The following is a 17,966-nucleotide window of genomic DNA, read 5'->3' on the forward strand; positions in this document are numbered from 1 at the left end:
TTATCTCTGGGCTTTCTATCCTGTTCCATTGATCTATCTTTCTGTTTTTGTGCCAGTACCATACTGTCTTGATTACTGTAGCTTTGTAGTATAGTCTGAAGTCAGGGAGCCTGATTCCTCCAGCTCCTTTTTTCGTTCTCAAGATTGCTTTGGCTATTCGGGGTCTTTTGTGTTTCCATACAAATTGCGAAATTTTTTGTTCTAGTTCTGTGAAAAATGCCAGTGGTAGTTTGCTAGGGATTGCATTGAATCTATAGATTGCTTTGGGTAGTAGAGTCATTTTCACAATGTTGATTCTTACAATCCAAGAACATGGTATATCTCTCCATCTATTTGTATCATCTTTAATTTCTTTCATCAGTGTCTTATAATTTTCTGCATACAGGTCTTTTGTCTCCTTAGGTAGGTTTATTCCTAGATATTTTATTCTTTTTGTTGCAATGGTAAATGGGAGTGTTTTCTTGATTTCACTTTCAGATTTTTCATCATTAGTATATAGGAATGCCAGAGATTTCTGTGTATTAATTTTGTATCCTGCCACTTTACCAAATTCATTGATTAGCTCTAGTAGTTTTCTGGTGGCATCTTGAGGATTCTCTATGTATAGTATTATGTCATCTGCAAACAGTGACAGCTTTACTTCTTCTTTTCCGATTTGGATTCCTTTTATTTCCTTTTCTTCTCTGATTGCTGTGGCTAAAACTTCCAAAACTATGTTGAATAAGAGTGGTGAGAGTGGGCAACCTTGTCTTGTTCCTGATCTTAGTGGAAATGCTTTCAGTTTTTCACCATTGAGGATGATGTTTGCTCTGGGCGTGTCATATATGGCCTTTATTATGTTGAGGAAAGTTCCCTCTATGCCTACTTTCTGCAGGGTTTTTATCATAAATGGGTGTTGAATTTTGTCAAAAGCTTTCTCTGCATCTATTGAGATGATCATATGGTTTTTCTCCTTCAATTTGTTAATATGGTGTATCACATTGATAGATTTGCGTATATTGAAGAATCCTTGCATTCCTGGAATAAACCCCACTTGATCGTGGTGTATGATCCTTTTAATGTGCTGTTGGATTCTGTTTGCTAGTATTTTGTTGAGGATTTTTGCATCTATGTTCATCAGTGATATTGGCCTGTAGTTTTCTTTCTTTGTGACATCCTTGTCTGGTTTTGGTATCAAGGTGATGGTGGCCTCGTAGAAGGAGTTAGGGAGTGTTCCTCCCTCTGCTATATTTTGGAAGAGTTTGAGAAGGATAGGTGTTAGCTCTTCTCTAAATGTTTGATAGAATTCGCCTGTGAAGCCATCTGGTCCTGGGCTTTTGTTTGTTGGAAGATTTTTAATCACCGTTTCAATTTCAGTGCTTGTGATTGGTCTGTTCATATTTTCTATCTTCCTGATTCAGTCTTGGCAGGTTGTGCATTTCTAAGAATTTGTCCATTTCTTCCAGGTTGTCCATTTTATTGGCATAGAGTTGCTTGTAGTAATCTCTCATGATCTTTTTTATTTCTGCAGTGTCAGTTGTTACCTCTCCTTTTTCATTTCTAATTCTATTGATTTGGGTCTTCTCCCTTTTTTTCTTGATGAGTCTGGCTAGTGGTTTATCTATTTTGTTTATCTTCTCAAAGAACCAGCTTTTAGTTTTACTGATCTTTGCTATTGTTTCCTTCATTTCTTTTTCATTTATTTCTGATCTGATTTTTATGATTTCTTTCCTTCTGCTAGCTTTGGGGTTTTTTTGTTCTTCTTTCTCTAATTGCTTGAGGTGCAAGGTTAGGTTGTTTATTTGAGATGTTTCCTGCTTCTTAAGGTGGGCTTGTATTGCTATAAACTTCCCCCTTATTTTTAAAGCCCTTAGCATATTAATCATAGTTTAAAAAAAATTCTTGTTCTGATAATTCCCACATTCCTATCATATCTGACTCTGGTTCTGATGCTTGTTCAGTCTCTTCAGACTGTGTTTTTTGCCTTTTAGAGTGCCTTGTAATTTTTGGTTGAAAAGCAAACCTGTTGTAAAAGGAATCACTATAAATAGGCCTTTAGTAATGTAATAGTAAGGTGTCGGGAGAGGAGAAGTGTTCTGTAGTCCTCAGTCTTTTGGTGAGCCTGTGCCCTTAAACTGTGAACTTCACCAGTGCTTCTTAGTTCTCTCCCATCCTTAGATAGGATATGGCTGGAGGGTGCTGGAGTTAGATATTTCCCCTCTCCCAGGTAGGTTAGGCTCTGATCAAACCTCAGAAGGCTAAGCTCTGGTAAAAATAGTTTCTCCTGTGAACAAACCTTGGTAAGAAGAACAGAATGCTCTGGCCTATTTTGAAATGGTTCCTTTACCCCTTGCCCTGCTGGAAGCTCGAGGGGATTTTTCTCAGATCTTCACTGTGAGAACCTGGTAGGACTCTTGTAGGTAAAACTCAAAATAGTATGGGGACCCCTCTGTGACTGCATCCCCTGGGAGTTTTTAACTCTCAAAGTTATGCACACTGAGCCTCTAGCAGCTCATCAATTACAGTTCAGGTTTTCCTACCTTGGCACTGGTTCCCGGGGAGGAACCAATAGGGGTTTCTGCTGTGTTAAGTTGTGATACTCTGTATCTGGCCTGTCTCTCTCTCATTTTAGGGGCAGTGGTTTGCCCTGGGACTTCACTTCTCTGACAGAAGAGAAGAGTTGTTTGTTTGATTTGTTCAGCTTTTTACTTGTTAGGATGAAGCAGCAACCTCTAAACCCCTAACGTGCCAGACCATACATGGAAAGTTAATTTATTTTTATTGCCTATAGAGTATTCCATTATATAACCATACAAAATTACATATTAATTTTTTTATTGATGGACATTATATTAGTCTGGGCCTAATCAGGAGACAGAAACCACACAATGATTTAAACAGGTGAAGTTGAATAGAATTATAAACTATGACAATAAAAGGCCAGAGCTGGTCCATAGCCGCTGAGCAATCAGCAAAGCAGCCCTCCGGAGCACTAGCATGGCAGCCAGTATCCAGGCCTGCACAGAGAGTGGGAGGCATAGTGCATATTATATCCCTCAGGAACAACATGGAAGACAAACCCTGGGGTGCAGGGAGTGGACCAGGCAAACAGAGGGAGTCAGGGCACTAGTGTGGGCATGCCTGGGGCATACAGTGTCCTTGCAGGGAGGGCTTTTGAAAGGTGATTGCCAGGTCAGGTCAGCGATGCCAGGTTGCGAGCATGTGACTAGGTCAGAGCACCCCTGCCTGTCCTCACTGCCACACTACTGAGCCACACTACTGACTGAAGGCGCAGTTGCTGGGACTGCACCCAGAGCCTCTTCCTTCTACAGTGTCCCTCCAGCACCCTCTACTGGGAAAGTTTAATATTATGTTCACTATAAAGGAAGTACCTAAAGGAATTCTCTCCTCTGTGGCAGAGCAGGTATTAAAGGATGAATTTGGAGTTGAGAGGTATTAAATTGGTAACTAGCACAGACATTTAGATTGTTTTCAATTTTTCACTGTTTATGGTCAATGTTGCAACAAACATCCTTCCTTATGTTCTTTTTGTATATATCTATAAAGACTGTCTAAAAATTATATGTAGGCGTGAACTTGCTGAGTCATATTTTCAGAATAAGATTAACAGGTCAGTGGGCATGCATGTTTATGTGATGTTTGTTACATATCATCTGATTTTAAACTAGTGTAATGGGACTAAAAGTGTGTCTTCCTTAAGTCTTCAGCCCCTATCATCCAGGGTCAAGAGCAGTCCCCAGTAATCCACTCCTCTTTACTCCCTAACACTTGTAGCCTCCTCACCTCTTATCAGTCTTGAATCCACTAGGGCTAATTTCATTATCCCTTATCCCTGTCAGTCACCACAGGAACCCCCAGGTATTTGCCCCTTCTGTCTCCTATACTCCTAGCTGCTATAAATCTCTGAACATTCCCTGCTCTGACCCTTTTTCTCATCCCTCTCTGACTCTTGAAACTCTTCCAATGTACCTTCTGGAATTCATAGTCCATCAATCTTGTTCTAGTGAAATCCTGGGGAAAAGGGAAGGGTTAGAACACTGACTGTCTGCAGCCCTCTGAAGTGTTAGCTCTTACTGCTCCCATGACCTCCTACCATTGGGCCTTGTCTTTTCATTATTCTCCCTCTCTTCTTCCTAATGCCCTAATACTTTGAATCTTATGCCATTAAATTATATCACACACTACCCATCATTGCAGCTGTAAATATCTTAGTTCTTGATTCACTATTACTCTTCAGTTCTAACTCCTCTGTTATTCTTGATAGTTTCAGTACACTTATGTTGAGGATCTTTTCAGTTCTTAGGACTTTCAGTTCTTTGAGCTCCTGTCTTCCAGTGAGCTTCTCCTCCGTACTTCCTTGGTCACATATGCCCAATACCTATACTTTAGACCCTGTCTCTATAACTTTAGTTTCATTCTTCCTGCTCTCCAAGCACTAACCCAGTCTTTCTACCTTGTGCCATCTAGAAACCTCATCCCCCGAAAACCAATCATTTGATTCCAGGACCTCTGATCCTTGGAACCCTTAAATATATTAAGTTTGAACTGCCTTTTAGACACTGGTATGGGCCAATCAATATATTAGTCTTGATTTCAGGAGAGAGAAGTAGAGCTGGAGAGTGCCTGGAAGAAAACATGAGGAGCTAGCAGGATACCTACCCCATATTTCGGCCCAGTGGTATACAAAGGGGTGTGTGAAAGCAAACAGTCATTACTTGAGAGAGCTGCAAGGAGAGCTGTGTCCACAGGGGACAGTCAAGTTTCACCTAATTTGTTAAAGGCTATACTAAATGTATGTCCAGGGTGCTTGGGAGTACAAAAGTAAAGATATGCTGGCATTTAGAAGACCAGTTAAGAGGCCCTGGCCATTGTCAAGATGTAAGGAAGTATTAGAAATGGAGAAAATATATGAATATGGGAAAATTTATGAGATCAAATCAGCAAGGATTAGAACTGATTGTCTCCAGATTTCCTGTTTGGGTGATTAATGAGTGATGATACCCTTAACTTAAATAAGCAGTATTGAAGAGAAGAATATATTTAGGGAAAGGAGAAAGAAGATCCCAGAAACAAATCCATACATATATGGACACTTGATTTATGACAGAGGTGACACTGGGACAGTTGGATGTTCATATGCAGAATATGAAAGAATTAGCTCTTACTTCACAAAAATCAGTTCTAGGTGAACTGTAGTTTTTTTTTTCAGCTTCAGTAAGGTATAATTGATAAATAAAATGGTAAGATATTTAAAGTATACACATGACGATTTCATATACGTGAATTGTAGATTTAAATGTGAAGGCCAAAACACTAAACTTTTAGAAGGTATGCAGTTAGAACATCTTCATTTTTTTAAAAGGACATAAAGGGAATTGGAAATACATAAAGGGAATTTTTTGTAAAGGACATAAAGGAAAAAGGTAATACATTTGAATACATTAGAATTTTTAGTCACCAAAAGGTACCATGAAAAGGCAAGCCACAAACTGAGAGAAGATAATTATGACGCTTAAAATTGACAAAGGGCTTGGATTCAGAACATTTAAAGGACTCCAGCAAATCAATAAAATAAAAAGATAGTATGATTGAAAAATGGCCAAGGGACTTGAGCAGGCAGTTCACAGAAGCAATCCAAATGGCCAATAAGTATGTGAAAAGATACTTTAATCTCATTAGTAATTATGGAAATGCAAAATAAAATCACAATGAAATGCCATTATATTACTGTCAAACATGGCTTAAATTAAAATGACAGAACAAAGTATAGATAAGTATATGAAACAGTGGGAACTCTTAAGCATCACTGGTGGAACTATAAATTGGTACATCCATTTTGCAAAAACAGTTCGGCATTTTCTTAAGTAAAGTTTAAAAATAGACTAGAGCACAAAAGGTCACATATTGTATGATTCCATTTCTATGAAATGTCCAGGGTAGGCAATTCCATAGGAACAGAACGTAGATTAGTGGTTGCCAGAGTCTTGGGGGAGAGCAGAATCAGGAGTGACTATCAACAGGTACAGTTTCTTTTTTGAGTGATAAAAAATGTTCTGGAAGTAGATAGTGGTGATGGTTGCACAGCTTTGTGAATATACTAAAACTGCTACACTGTGCACTTTAAAAGGGTGAATTTTATGATATGTGACTCATCTCTTTTTTTTTGGCCACTCCACGTGGCTTGTGGGATCTTAATTCCCCGAACAGGGATTGAACCCGGGCCCCCAGCAGTGGAAGTGCAGAGCCTAATCACTGGACCAGTAGGGAATTCCCTACATATCAGTTTTTTAAATTGAGAAAAACTAAACTCAAGTATTTAGAGCTGCATATTTAGTTGGTAAAGCTATAGGGAAATGATTGCCGTAAAAGTCAGGGTAATGTTTACCTTTAGTCAGGATGGGGAGGGGTTTTGACTGGTAGGATTATGTAGAGGGATTTCGGAAGATGGCATTGTTAACCTGGATGGTATTTATACAGGTGCTTGCTATATAATTATATTACTTTATAACTAGCTAAACTGTATAAATGAAACAACTAGTTCAGGGTCAACTCCCAGCTGAAAAAAATGCACAACCTGAGAGTTGTGAGTTAAGTTTTATTTGGGGCAAAATGAAGACTATGGCCTTGGAGACAGCATTTCAGATAGCTCCAAGAAACTTCTCCAAAGAGGTGGGGGGAAGGTCAGTGTATATGTGATTTTGTTAAAGGGTGAGTACATGCCATCAAGCACATATTTTTGCAGAAGGTTTCTGCTAGTCTCGTGAAGGTTACTGTTAGTTACGAGGAGCAGACGTCACCATGAAGGATTTTAGTGCTTTTCTAGATACGAGTAGATGCAAGAATTGGGTTCATAAAATCTTCTCCTGAAAATATCTAACCAACTGAAAACCTGTTCTGCCAGTTTTCCCTAGAGCACAGAGTGCCTCATTCCTGATCTCCACCCTGAACTCCTTTCAGGGAGTGTTGATGGTCAGCAGCTGCATCCGCTAATTTGATCCTTGTAGAGGTAGATGGCAAGTGCCGGTTTGTAGGTGACAGCTCCCAGTTGTTTGTTTATATGTTTTATTATAACTTGTTTTGCTGGGATGGATGATTACTTGTCTTTGACTATTTTTTCCAACTGCTAAACTGTTTGGTAAAGTTGAAAAAGCCTGCTTTCTGGGCTGCTGGATTTTCCATCAATTTTTTGTCCTGTTGAGGCATTTCTGGTTGTTTTTAAGGAAAAGTTCTTCTCAATGACGTGTTGTGTTTTTTTTTTCCTGGAGCCAGAACTGTGAATGTAATTCAGTAAGAAGGGTCAATTTAAATATTTTCTTCAAATGTTAGCAGTCTAATATCTTGATCTTCCCTCAAAAGAAGACCAATTCAAATTATTGATTTTATTCTGTCACAATCTTCGTATTAGTAATTTTTGGCTGTTTGGCAAAATGAATATTGGAGAAGTAGAGAAAACACAGTAAGGTAGCACAAACTTTTTAGGCCTTAGCATCTGTATAATAAACAATTTCTACAGTTTTTTATCCCAGGTTCCTGGCATGGAGCTTCTAAAAACCTTGGAATTTCCTGAGTGATAGAGTGTCTTTGTTATGCCAATGAGGTAACTCAGGGTAGCCCCCTAGATAGCTTCAGGATGGTGGCTGGTCATCAGGAAAACCAACCATATGATTAGAAAGTTGGGACTTTGGTCCAGACCAACCTCATGGGGAGGGGAAGGAGCTGGAGATTGAGTTCAATTGTGTAGCCCGTGATTTAATCAATTATGCCTGTGTAGTGAAACTCCATTGAAAACTGTAGATACCAAAGCTCTGAGTAGAGCTTCCTGGTTGGTGAACACATTTATGTGCTGGAAGGGGGACGTACCCAGGTTCCACAAGGAGAGGACACAGGAGTTCTGCATTCCTTCCCTGACTTCACCTGTGTACATCCTCTAAACTAAATTTGTAATAGTAAATATAATACTTTCTGAGTTCTGTGAGTTGTTCTAGTGAATTATTGCAGCTGGGGGAAGGCAAGGAAACCTCCAAATTTATAGTCAGTGGGTCAGAAGTATAGGCACCTCCCTCCTCCCAAGATTTATGGCTGGTATAGGAAGTGAGGCAGTCTCGTTAAAGACTTTGCCCTAAACCTGTTGGGTCTGTGCTTTGTGTGGTTGGTGTCAGAATGGAATTGCAGTACACCCAGTTAGTGTCAGAGTAGTACCTTTTTTGGAAAGTGTACTGGAGCCTGGCCAGTTGGGAGGAATGCTTGTTATAATCTTTATTATTTCATCAGCTTCCAGGTGGTAGGAATCCATTGTTATTTACCCCTGAACCAAAGATGCTTTTTGCCAAAGACTACAATCACGTACACAGAGATCTGTTTTGGACTATGTCTGGCAACTACCCCCATAACTTGCAAGCCATTTTCTTTCTGTGATGTTGGCAGTATTTGGTATATAAGATGTTGAATTGTGAACCAACTCTAAAATGTTCTAACGAACAAATGTATAAACCTTAGTAACTGATAAATTAATAAGTACTTCATTGACACTGGAATAAAGATGTACCATATGGTGCCCTTAATTCTGGTAAATGCCATCAGGGGTTCAAAAACAGGCAAGCAGGGACTTCTCTGGTGGCTCAGTGGTTAAGAATCCGCCTGCCAATGCAGGGGACACGGGTTTGAGCCCTGGTACAGGAAGATCCCACATGCCGCGGAGCAACTAAGCCCATGAGCCACAGTTACTGAGCCTGCACTCTAGAGCCTGTGAGCCACAACTACTGAGCCTGCGTGCCACAACTACTGAAGCCCACGTGCCTAGAGCCCGTGCTTCACAACAAGAGAAGCTACCACAATGAGAAGCCAGCGCACCGCAACGAAGAGGAGCCCCCGCTCACTGCAACTAGAGAAAAGCCTGCACGCAGCAACAAAGACCCAATGCAGCCAAAAATAAAATAAACAAATAATAAATTTTTAAAAAAATAAGCAAGCAGAGGAGAAAGAGGACATAGTTTAAAACTCAGAAAAAGCCTTTGATATAGAAGCTGTTGCAAACTAACTCTGGGTGAATACGGTCCGACTTTGGCTTTATGGAGGCCTTAATCATCTATCATTTGACTTATTGAAGAAACCCCTTAATTCCTTTTCTCTTTCTACTGAGTCCAGTCTAAATTTTTTTTTTTTTTGCATTACGCGGGCCTCTCACTGTTGTGGCCTCTCCCGCTGCGGAGCACAGGCTCCGGACGCGCAGGCTCAGTGGCCGTGGCTCACGGGCCCAGCCGCTCCGCGGCATGTGGGATCTTCCCGGACCAGGGCACGAACCCGTGTCCCCTGCATCGGCAAGCAGACTCTCAACCACTGTGCCACCAGGGAAGCCCCAGTCTAAATTTTGAAGCTGGACATTTTTTGTGATATATCACTGTGTACCTGTCATTCTACTGCTTAGAATTTTCGAATAACAGCATTCATCGAAGTGGTTCTCTAAAGGTGATCCCCTTGGGTATGGGGGAAAAATATAAAAACTTTTACTTTTCTTTTTTTTTAAATTTTATTAATTAATTAATTAATTTTGGCTGCATTGGATCTTCATTACTGTGCCTGGGCTTTCTCTAGTTGCGGCGAGCCGGGGCTTCTCTTCATTGCGGTACAAGGGCTTCTCATTGTGGTGACCTCTCCGGTTGCAGAGCATGGGCTCTAGGCTCATGGGCTTCAGTAGCTGTGGTGCATGGGCTCAGTAGTTGTGGCTCATGGACTCTAGAGCGCAGGCTCAGTAGTTGTGGCTCACAGGCTTAGTTGATCCGCGGCATGTGGGATCTTCCTGGACCAGGGCTCGAACCTGTGTCCCCTGCATTGGCAGGCGGATTCTTAACCTCTGCACCACCAGGGACTGACTTTTACTTACTTTTTATCATGAAAAATGAGGATTAAATTAGGCTTTACTAGTACTTAGGTATAGATCAACACTGGTACCCTCATTAGATCCATTTGTCAGACTGTGTCATAAATTGTATGTAGCATATCATGAACAAAGAGTGGTGTTCCACTGTACCCCCTCGGTCATTCATTTCCCTTCAGCAGACTGCAACATATTGCAGCTTACAGGTGAATTTTTACAATATCTTGTAGAACGGTGTGGAGGGACTTTTGGAAAGTTTGTATAAGAAGGAAATTTACTGGTTGTAATATGCTGACTAGGAGGTATTTGCGGAGTGAGGGGCGGCAAATACTCCTATCCCTTCAGGGTGAAGGTGACATTTTAACAATGAGTGAAAAAGTAGCTACAGTTTGAAAGAAGTTTGTGCCACAGAGAGAGCATTTTGAAAATGGATGTTTTGAAATGTTCCCATCTATATGTGATTTTATTGACAAAAATGATGCCACCTATTGAAACAGGTAAATCTGCCACTTTTTAAAAAACATTGGAAATAGAATATTTTTTATCTTCCAAATGAAAAGTTCAATAGATTTTGAACCTATTTATTAAAAATTTAAAAAAACATTATAGGGACTTCCCTGGTGGCACAGCGGTTAAGAATCCGCCTGCCATCGCCAGGTACACGGGTTCCATCCCTGGTCCGGGAAGATTCCACATGCTGCGGAGGAGCTAAGCCTGTGCACCACAACTACTGAGCCCATGCCACAACTACTGAAGCCTGCGTGCCCTAGAGCCTGTGCACTGCAACTGCTGAGCCCATGCACTGCAACTCCTGAAGCCCTCGTGCTCTAGGGCCCGTGTTCCGCAACAAGGGAAGCCACCGCAATGAGAAGCCCGCACACCACAACAAAGAGTATTCCCCGCTCACTGCAACTAGAGAAAGCCCGCGTGCAGCAACAAAGACCCAATGCAGCCATAAATAAATAAATAAACTTTTAAAAAATTATTAAATATTTCCATTAGTTTCCAAGAAAAACTGCTTGACAGCACAGAAGACAGAAGAAAGTTTTATCACCCTTTGAATAGAATTGAAATGATCTAATAAACAGAGCCAATAATGTACTACTTTCATTGGGAGCTACATGTCTGTGAGGTTTATTTTCCACCTATAATAAAACCAATCACAAGATCTAAATTTAAAAACCAAACCGCAGAAGACCTAAGATTTCTAAAAATATGAACCATCTTCAGTCACACTGTACTTTTTTTAAAAAAGCAAAAAGTTGTATAACATGAATAAAATAAATTTTAATTTTAAAAATATTTGTTTTAAGGCATACATTTTGATAACTTTTGACATACTTATACATCTGTGAAACTATCACCACCATCAAAATAGTGAATATATCCATCATGTCTAAAAGTTTCTGCAGTGTCCTTTTATAATTCCCTCCATCTCCAGGCAACCACTGATCTGCTTTCTGTCACTTATAGATTAGTATGAATTTTGTAGAATTTTTATCTAAGTGGAATCACATAGTATGTATTCTTTTTTTTGTCTGTCTTCTTGTCCTTTGCATTTCCATGTGAATTTTAAAAGCAGCTTATCCAAAAGGCAACTGGTGGGGAAGGTTGTGCATGAGTGAGGGCAGGGGATATATGGAAAATCTCTGTACTTTTGGCTCAGTTTTGCTGTGAACCTAAAACTGCTCTTTAGTCTTTTTTTTTTTTTTTTTTTTTTTTTTAAGGCAGTTGGGATTCTGATTATTCTAAACGTGTAGATCAGTTAGGGGAGAACTGACTTCTTAATATTGACTCTTCTTACTCATGGGCTATTTCCCCATTTATTTAGGCTGTCTTTAATTTCTCTTAACACTGTTTTGTATAACTCTTGTACATCTTTTGTCAAGTTTACCTCTTAAGTATTCCATATTTTTAATGCAGTAAATGGTATTGCTTTTATTTTCAATTTCTGATTGTTGTTAGTATATAGAAATACAGTAGAGTTTTGTATATTAATCTTATATCCTGTAGCCTTGCTAAACTTGCTTATTATAAGTAACTTTATTGTAGATCCTGTCAGATTTTCTACGTAGACGATCATGTTGTCTATGAATAAATACATTTTTTTTCTTCCTTTCTGATCTGGATGCTTTTTAAAATTTCTCTTTATCGCCTATTTCACTCACTAGATCCTCCAGTACAGTTTTGAATGGAAATAGTGAGCATGGACATCCTTACCTTGTTTCCGATCCTAGACCATTTGTCTTCACCATTAAGGAAATGTTAGTTATGGGTTTTATCAATTTAAGAATGTTTCCTTCTATTCCTAGTTTGGAGAAAGCTTTTATGAAAAATGGTTGTTGGATTTTTGTCAAATGCTTTTAATGTGTCTAATGCAATGATATTACGGTTTTTCTTTTTTAGCCTATTATTATGGTGGGTTTTATTCATTGATTTTTTCATATTTTAAACCAACTTGTATTCCTGGGATAAACCCTACTTGGTCATAATGTATTATCCTTTTAATATATTGTTGGATTTGATTTGTTGAAATATTGTTGAGAATGTACAATATATTCATCTTTGGCTGGTTTTAGTATTAAGAGTAATGGTAACTTCATACAATGAGTTGGGAAGGATTCCCTTCTCAGTTTTCTGGAAGAGTTTGTGTAGAATTGTTATTATTTCTTCCTTAAATGTTTGGTAGAATTCTCCAGTGAAGCCATCTTGGCCTGGAGTTTTCTTCATGGGAAGGTTCTAAAGAATAAATTTAATTTCTTTAATAGATACAGGGCTATTCAGGTAATCTATTTCTGAATGAGCTTTGGTGGTTTGTATCTTTAATAAAAATTTCAATTCCATCTAAGTTGTCAAATTAATTAACATAAGCTTGTTCATAATCTTGCCTGATTATTCTTCTGATATCTGTACAATCTGTAGGATGTCACCTCTTTCATTCCTGATGTCAGTATTGTGTGTCTTCTCCCTTTTTTTCCTGATCAATATGTCTGTAGTTTATTGATCTTAAAAGATCTGTATATGGTTTTGCTAATTTTCTCTATTGTTTTTCTTTGGTTTTTAATTGATTTCTTCAGTTATCTTTGTGCTTTCCTTTATTCTGGGTTTCATTTGCTCTTTTTCTAATTTCTTAAGATAGAAGCTGAGGTCACTGAATTGAGTCATTCTTTTCTAATACCAGTATTTAGTGATATAATTTTCCCGCTATGGAATTGCTTTAACTGATATGATATGTTTTCATTTTTATTTAGTTTAAAATACTTTTCTAATTTCCCTTTTCATTTCTGCTTTGACCCACAAATTATTCAGAAGTGTGTTGTTCAGTTTCCAAATATTTGGAGATTTTCCAAAGGTCTTTCTGTTACTGATTTCTAATTAAGTTTCATTGTGGTCAGAGAACATACTTTATATGTCTTGAATTCTTTTAAATTTATTGGATCTTGTTTTATGGACCAGAATATGATCTTTCTTAGTACATGTTCCATGTTCACTTGAAAATAATGTATATTCTGCTGTTGTTTGGTATTTTTTCCTTAAGTGTTTGGTCAAATTTATCAGTGAAATATCTGAGACTGATCTTTTCTTTTTTGAATGATTATGAATATTGATACTTTCTTTAATAAGTTCTTTCTTCTTTTAATCCAGTCTTACAATCTCTGTCTTTTAATTGGGGCTTTTAGACTATTTACATTTACTTACTACTGTTGTTGATATGGTTTGGTTTAAATCTGTCACCTTCCTATTTGTTTTCTAACTGTACAATCTGTTTTCTCTTCTTTGCTCTTTTTCTCTCTTATTTGGGGTTTAGTGTCTTTTATTCCATTTCATATCCTTTATTGGCCTGTGAGCTATAACTCTTTGTTATTTAGTGGTTGGATTAGCATTTATAGTATATATCTTTATCACCATACTAAACCACTTCACATATAGCGTAAGAATAGTACTATTCCATTTTCACCTCCCAGCCTTTATATTATTATCTTAAACCTTTTTACTTTCATATATGTTATAAACCTTATACCACCTTATTATTTTTGTTTAAACATTATTATTTTTAAAAGACATTTAAATAATAAGAAAAAAATCTTACATATTTTCCCATGTAGCTGACTTTTCCAGTGCTCTTCATTCTTTTGTGTAGATCTATATTTCCTCCTGGTATTATTTTCCTTCTGCCTAAAGGAAATTTTAAAAATATTTCTTGTAGTGCAGTCTTCTGTTGAGGATTTCATTTGGCTTTTTTATCTGCAAATATCTTTATTTCACCTTTGTTTTTTAACAGTATTTTAAAAATATTTTCACTGGTGCAATGACTTCTGAAACTAACTGCCCAGAATTAGGCGAGACTTCTCAGGTTATGGGCATAGTCCTCCACAAAACTATGATTACTTTAAACATCCATGCTTGGTGATTCCCAGGCCACCCATAATTCTGACCAATTGGATACAAATTCAAGGATTCCCACTACCTCCTCAGGTTTAATAATTTGCTAGAATGACTTACAGAACACAGGAAAGCACTGTACTTACAAATACAGTTTTATTATAGCAAAAAGGGTACATTAAGAACAGCCAGGGACTTCCCTGGTGGTTCAGTGGTTAAGAATCCGCCTTCCAATGCAGGGGACATGTATTTGATCCCTGGTCAGGGAACTAAGATCCCACATGCCACAGGACAACTAAGCCAGCATGCTCTAGAGCCTGCTCACCACAACTGGAGAGCCCACGTGCCACAACTACTGAGCCCATGCACTCTGGAGTCCACGCACCGCAACTAGAGAGGCTGCGTACTACAACTACTGAGCCTGTGTGCCACAACAAAGCCTGCGCACTGCAACTAAGACCCAATGCAGCCAAATAAATAAATAAATAAAAGAATCAGCCAAAAAAAGAGACTTATAAGGTGAGGTCTGAGAGGGTCCCACGTGTGAAGCTTCTAGTGCCTTCTCTCCATGAAGTCTAGATGCATCAATCCCCCCGGCACGCTGATGTGTAACAGTACGCAGAGTATTATTAACCAGGAAAGCTCATCAAAGCTTTGGTGTCCAGAGTGCTTATTGGGGTTTCATTATGTAGGTGTGATTGATTGATTCATTGGCTATGTGATTGAACTCAGTCTCTAGCGCCCCTCCATTCCCTGGAGGTCAGAGTAATATCAGATGGCTTAAAGCCCCAGCCCTCTAGTCACATGATTCATCATCTCATTTGCATAAACTGTCTGGCCCCACCATAAATAGCAAAGACACTCCCATCACTTGGGAAATTGCAAAGATTTAGAGGCACATTCCCGGGAAATGGGGACAAACGCCACCAGATTCTTTATTACACAATAGCTGGTATAGAATTCTAGGTTGGTAGGATTTATGGTTTTTTTCATTAATTTAAAGATGTTGTTCCATTGCCTTCATGCATTGTTTTCAATGAGAAGTCTGCTATAATCCTTATCTTTGTTTCTCTGTATATAACGTGTCTTTCTTACCCCCCATCCACCTCCCAGCTGCTTCTAAGATTTTTCTTTTTATCATGAGTTTTGAGCAATATGATTATAATGTGCTTTGGTATAGTTTTCTTCCTCTTTCTCTCAGGGTTCTTGGAGATTCTTAGATATGTGGGTTTATAGTTTTTTTTTCACCAAATTTGGAAAACTGTCAGCGATTATTTCTTCAAATGTTTTTCTGCTCCCCCACTCTCTTCTCCTTTAAGGATTATTAGTCTGCTTGAAGTTGTCTCACAGCTCAGTGATGTGCTGGTTTTTATTATTGTTGTTGTTGTTTACAGCTTTTTTTCCTCTTAGTGTTAGTTATTTCTGACATATGTGTGTTCTGTGAATCCCTAGCTTTACTGTGAGCACCTGGAAGATTCATGTTCTTCCCGATAACCATCACCACACCTGGTCCTTGGAAGGCTGGTCATTGTTTGTAGGATATTCATGTCCGGCGATTTCCTTGAGACTTTAGCTGGGTGGTTGTTTTGGTTTTTTTTTTGCGGTACGTGGACCTCTCACTGTTGTGGCCTCTCCCATTGCGGAGCACAGGCTCTGGACGCGCAGGCCCAGCAGCCATGGCTCACGGGCCCAGCCGCTCCGCGGCATGTGGGATCTTCCTGGACCGGGGCACGAACCTGTGTCCCCTGCATCGGCAGGCGGACTCTCAACCACTGTGCCACCAGGGAAGCCCTAGCTGGGTGGTTTTGGGAACCAACAAAGGGCATCTAGTTTTACATGTCATGGATCAAACTGAAGATACTTTTTAATCTCTGAGATGACACTATTTTAAAAGAATAGGGATTTTTTTTTTAAGACCTTGATAATTCTGAGGAGGCCTGATTCTTTTTAAGTCCTGCCTAAGGAAACAGTTTTTCCAAATCACTTTTCTCACACCCTGGTGGCATGTGCCAGCCAGGAGGTGGGATAGATTGTAGGAGATAGCCCTAGACACATGGGAAACCCAGAGCTGGTACTAGGTTGAGAACATAAGGTTGTACACCTCATTGGGGATCCCTGTCAAGGGGATGAGTGGAAGCTGAAAATGCCTCTTCTTCACTAGTTCTCCTAAAGAGAGTGCCTTTATATAATTGATATAGAGGTGCTGCATAGGGTAGGGGGGCATTGTTTGAGAGGCTGGTTTTTCCAAGATCAGTACAGAAAGGCAAGTGCTATCCACACCTGCTGAATGGAGATAATGAGAAACACTTGGGCAGCTTCGTGGCACCTTGGAACAGTCATATATATATATATATTTCCTATACAGGAAATAAACTGCCCAAGAAAAAGCCAGGGCATGGTGAACTACCAGGTCCCTGGATAGCAGTTCCTCAGAGCCAGTGTTGGTTCGTAGAGGTGAGCACAGAAGTGGGGAGGTGGGCAGGCATTGGCAGAGTGGTTAGCACATCACAGAGTATGGTGCTTACTTCAACATGATTTTTGGGTAGAGACATGTTGACAGTTCCTCCTTAAATACCAGCCCCCAGCTGGAAGTTAGACCAAAGAAGTATGGCAGGCTTAGGTTTGAGAATTGTGGTCATAGCGCTAAGGTAAGCACACAGTTTTGTTCAAAGCTTCTGAGCTATAAGTTTACAAGTTATAAGGAACATGTGAAAACTAATAAAGGGATAGAGGTAATTCCTACACTGTGAAGGGGTTGGGCATGCTTTGCAGACTTGGGGGCCTTGTGTATGGACTGTTTAAGGAGCACTGCTGTCCTGAGAACTTCATTTCCGCTTAAGCACACGTATTTCTGGGTTAGCCCCTTGGATGCAGTGTGCAGAGATATATGTGCAAGAGACTTTCAGGCCAGGAGTCCCGTTGCCCTTCGAGAAGTGGGAGCGTTTGGCCGTGCTCTCTGTACTGAATGAGTTCAAGCCTTTGGAAAGTTGGGTTAACTTGAATAGGCAGATTGGAACCTGAGGTGTTCCAAGGAGGGCAGGTTGATGCTAGATCTAAAACAGATGTCTGAGAAGCATAGATGGTTATAGGCAACTTGGGAACAAGGGAGAAACCTCTGGGCTGCCAGTTTTTGCAAAGAGAGAATCACTAAACTAATGGTGGACCTGGAAAAATAACCATATAATGCTAATTGCCTATGCTAGGGGCTGATTTCTTCCCTGAAGGTTATTATCATCTTAACCCTCCTCAGAAGCAAACCTCACAGAGGATTTCTTTTACTTTCCTTGTCCACAGGTAACAGTCCTTTGGACAGCCCCCGGAATTTCTCTCCAAATGCACCTGCTCACTTTTCCTTTGTTCCTGCCCGTAGGTAAGTTGATAGAAAAACTCCTCTGTGACTAACATGTGTGGCATTTGCATGAATGTCAGTTAAATGTCAGCTTCCTCCTTTGAGGCACTTCCCTTCCAAGGTGTTACCTTGGTGTTACCAAGGTGTTACCTTTGATGGTCTACCAGCCATCAAATTCCTTTCCTGCTTTCCTCGCCCAGGTCATAAACGTCTTGTTCAAGCTTTGCTTTCCAAACACCGTAGGTATTTGTGTTTGAATGTTCAAATGGACAAGTAGATATTAGAAGTGAATTTATTTTATAATCTTAAGCACAAGCCCCTGGTTTCCTGAGGGTATGTTCGAAAACATTATACTCTTGA

At 39.5% G+C, this 17,966-nt stretch overlaps 1 protein-coding gene across 5 annotated transcripts in view; it reads left to right on the forward strand.

Moving 5' to 3' along the window:
• Nucleotides 1-17,966, forward strand: part of MAST2 (microtubule associated serine/threonine kinase 2) — a 208,701-nt gene that overhangs the window by 159,155 nt on the left and 31,580 nt on the right. For all 5 annotated transcript variants that reach the window (XM_060021430.1, XM_060021437.1, XM_060021460.1 and 2 more), the window contains exon 6: nucleotides 17,552-17,627. In XM_060021430.1, the coding sequence (XP_059877413.1) occupies nucleotides 17,552-17,627 (76 nt within the window). The remainder of the gene's footprint in view (nucleotides 1-17,551; nucleotides 17,628-17,966) is intronic.

The sequence above is a fragment of the Delphinus delphis genome, chromosome 1, assembly GCF_949987515.2.
Source record: "Delphinus delphis chromosome 1, mDelDel1.2, whole genome shotgun sequence".
Classification (NCBI taxonomy): Eukaryota; Metazoa; Chordata; class Mammalia; order Artiodactyla; family Delphinidae; genus Delphinus; species Delphinus delphis.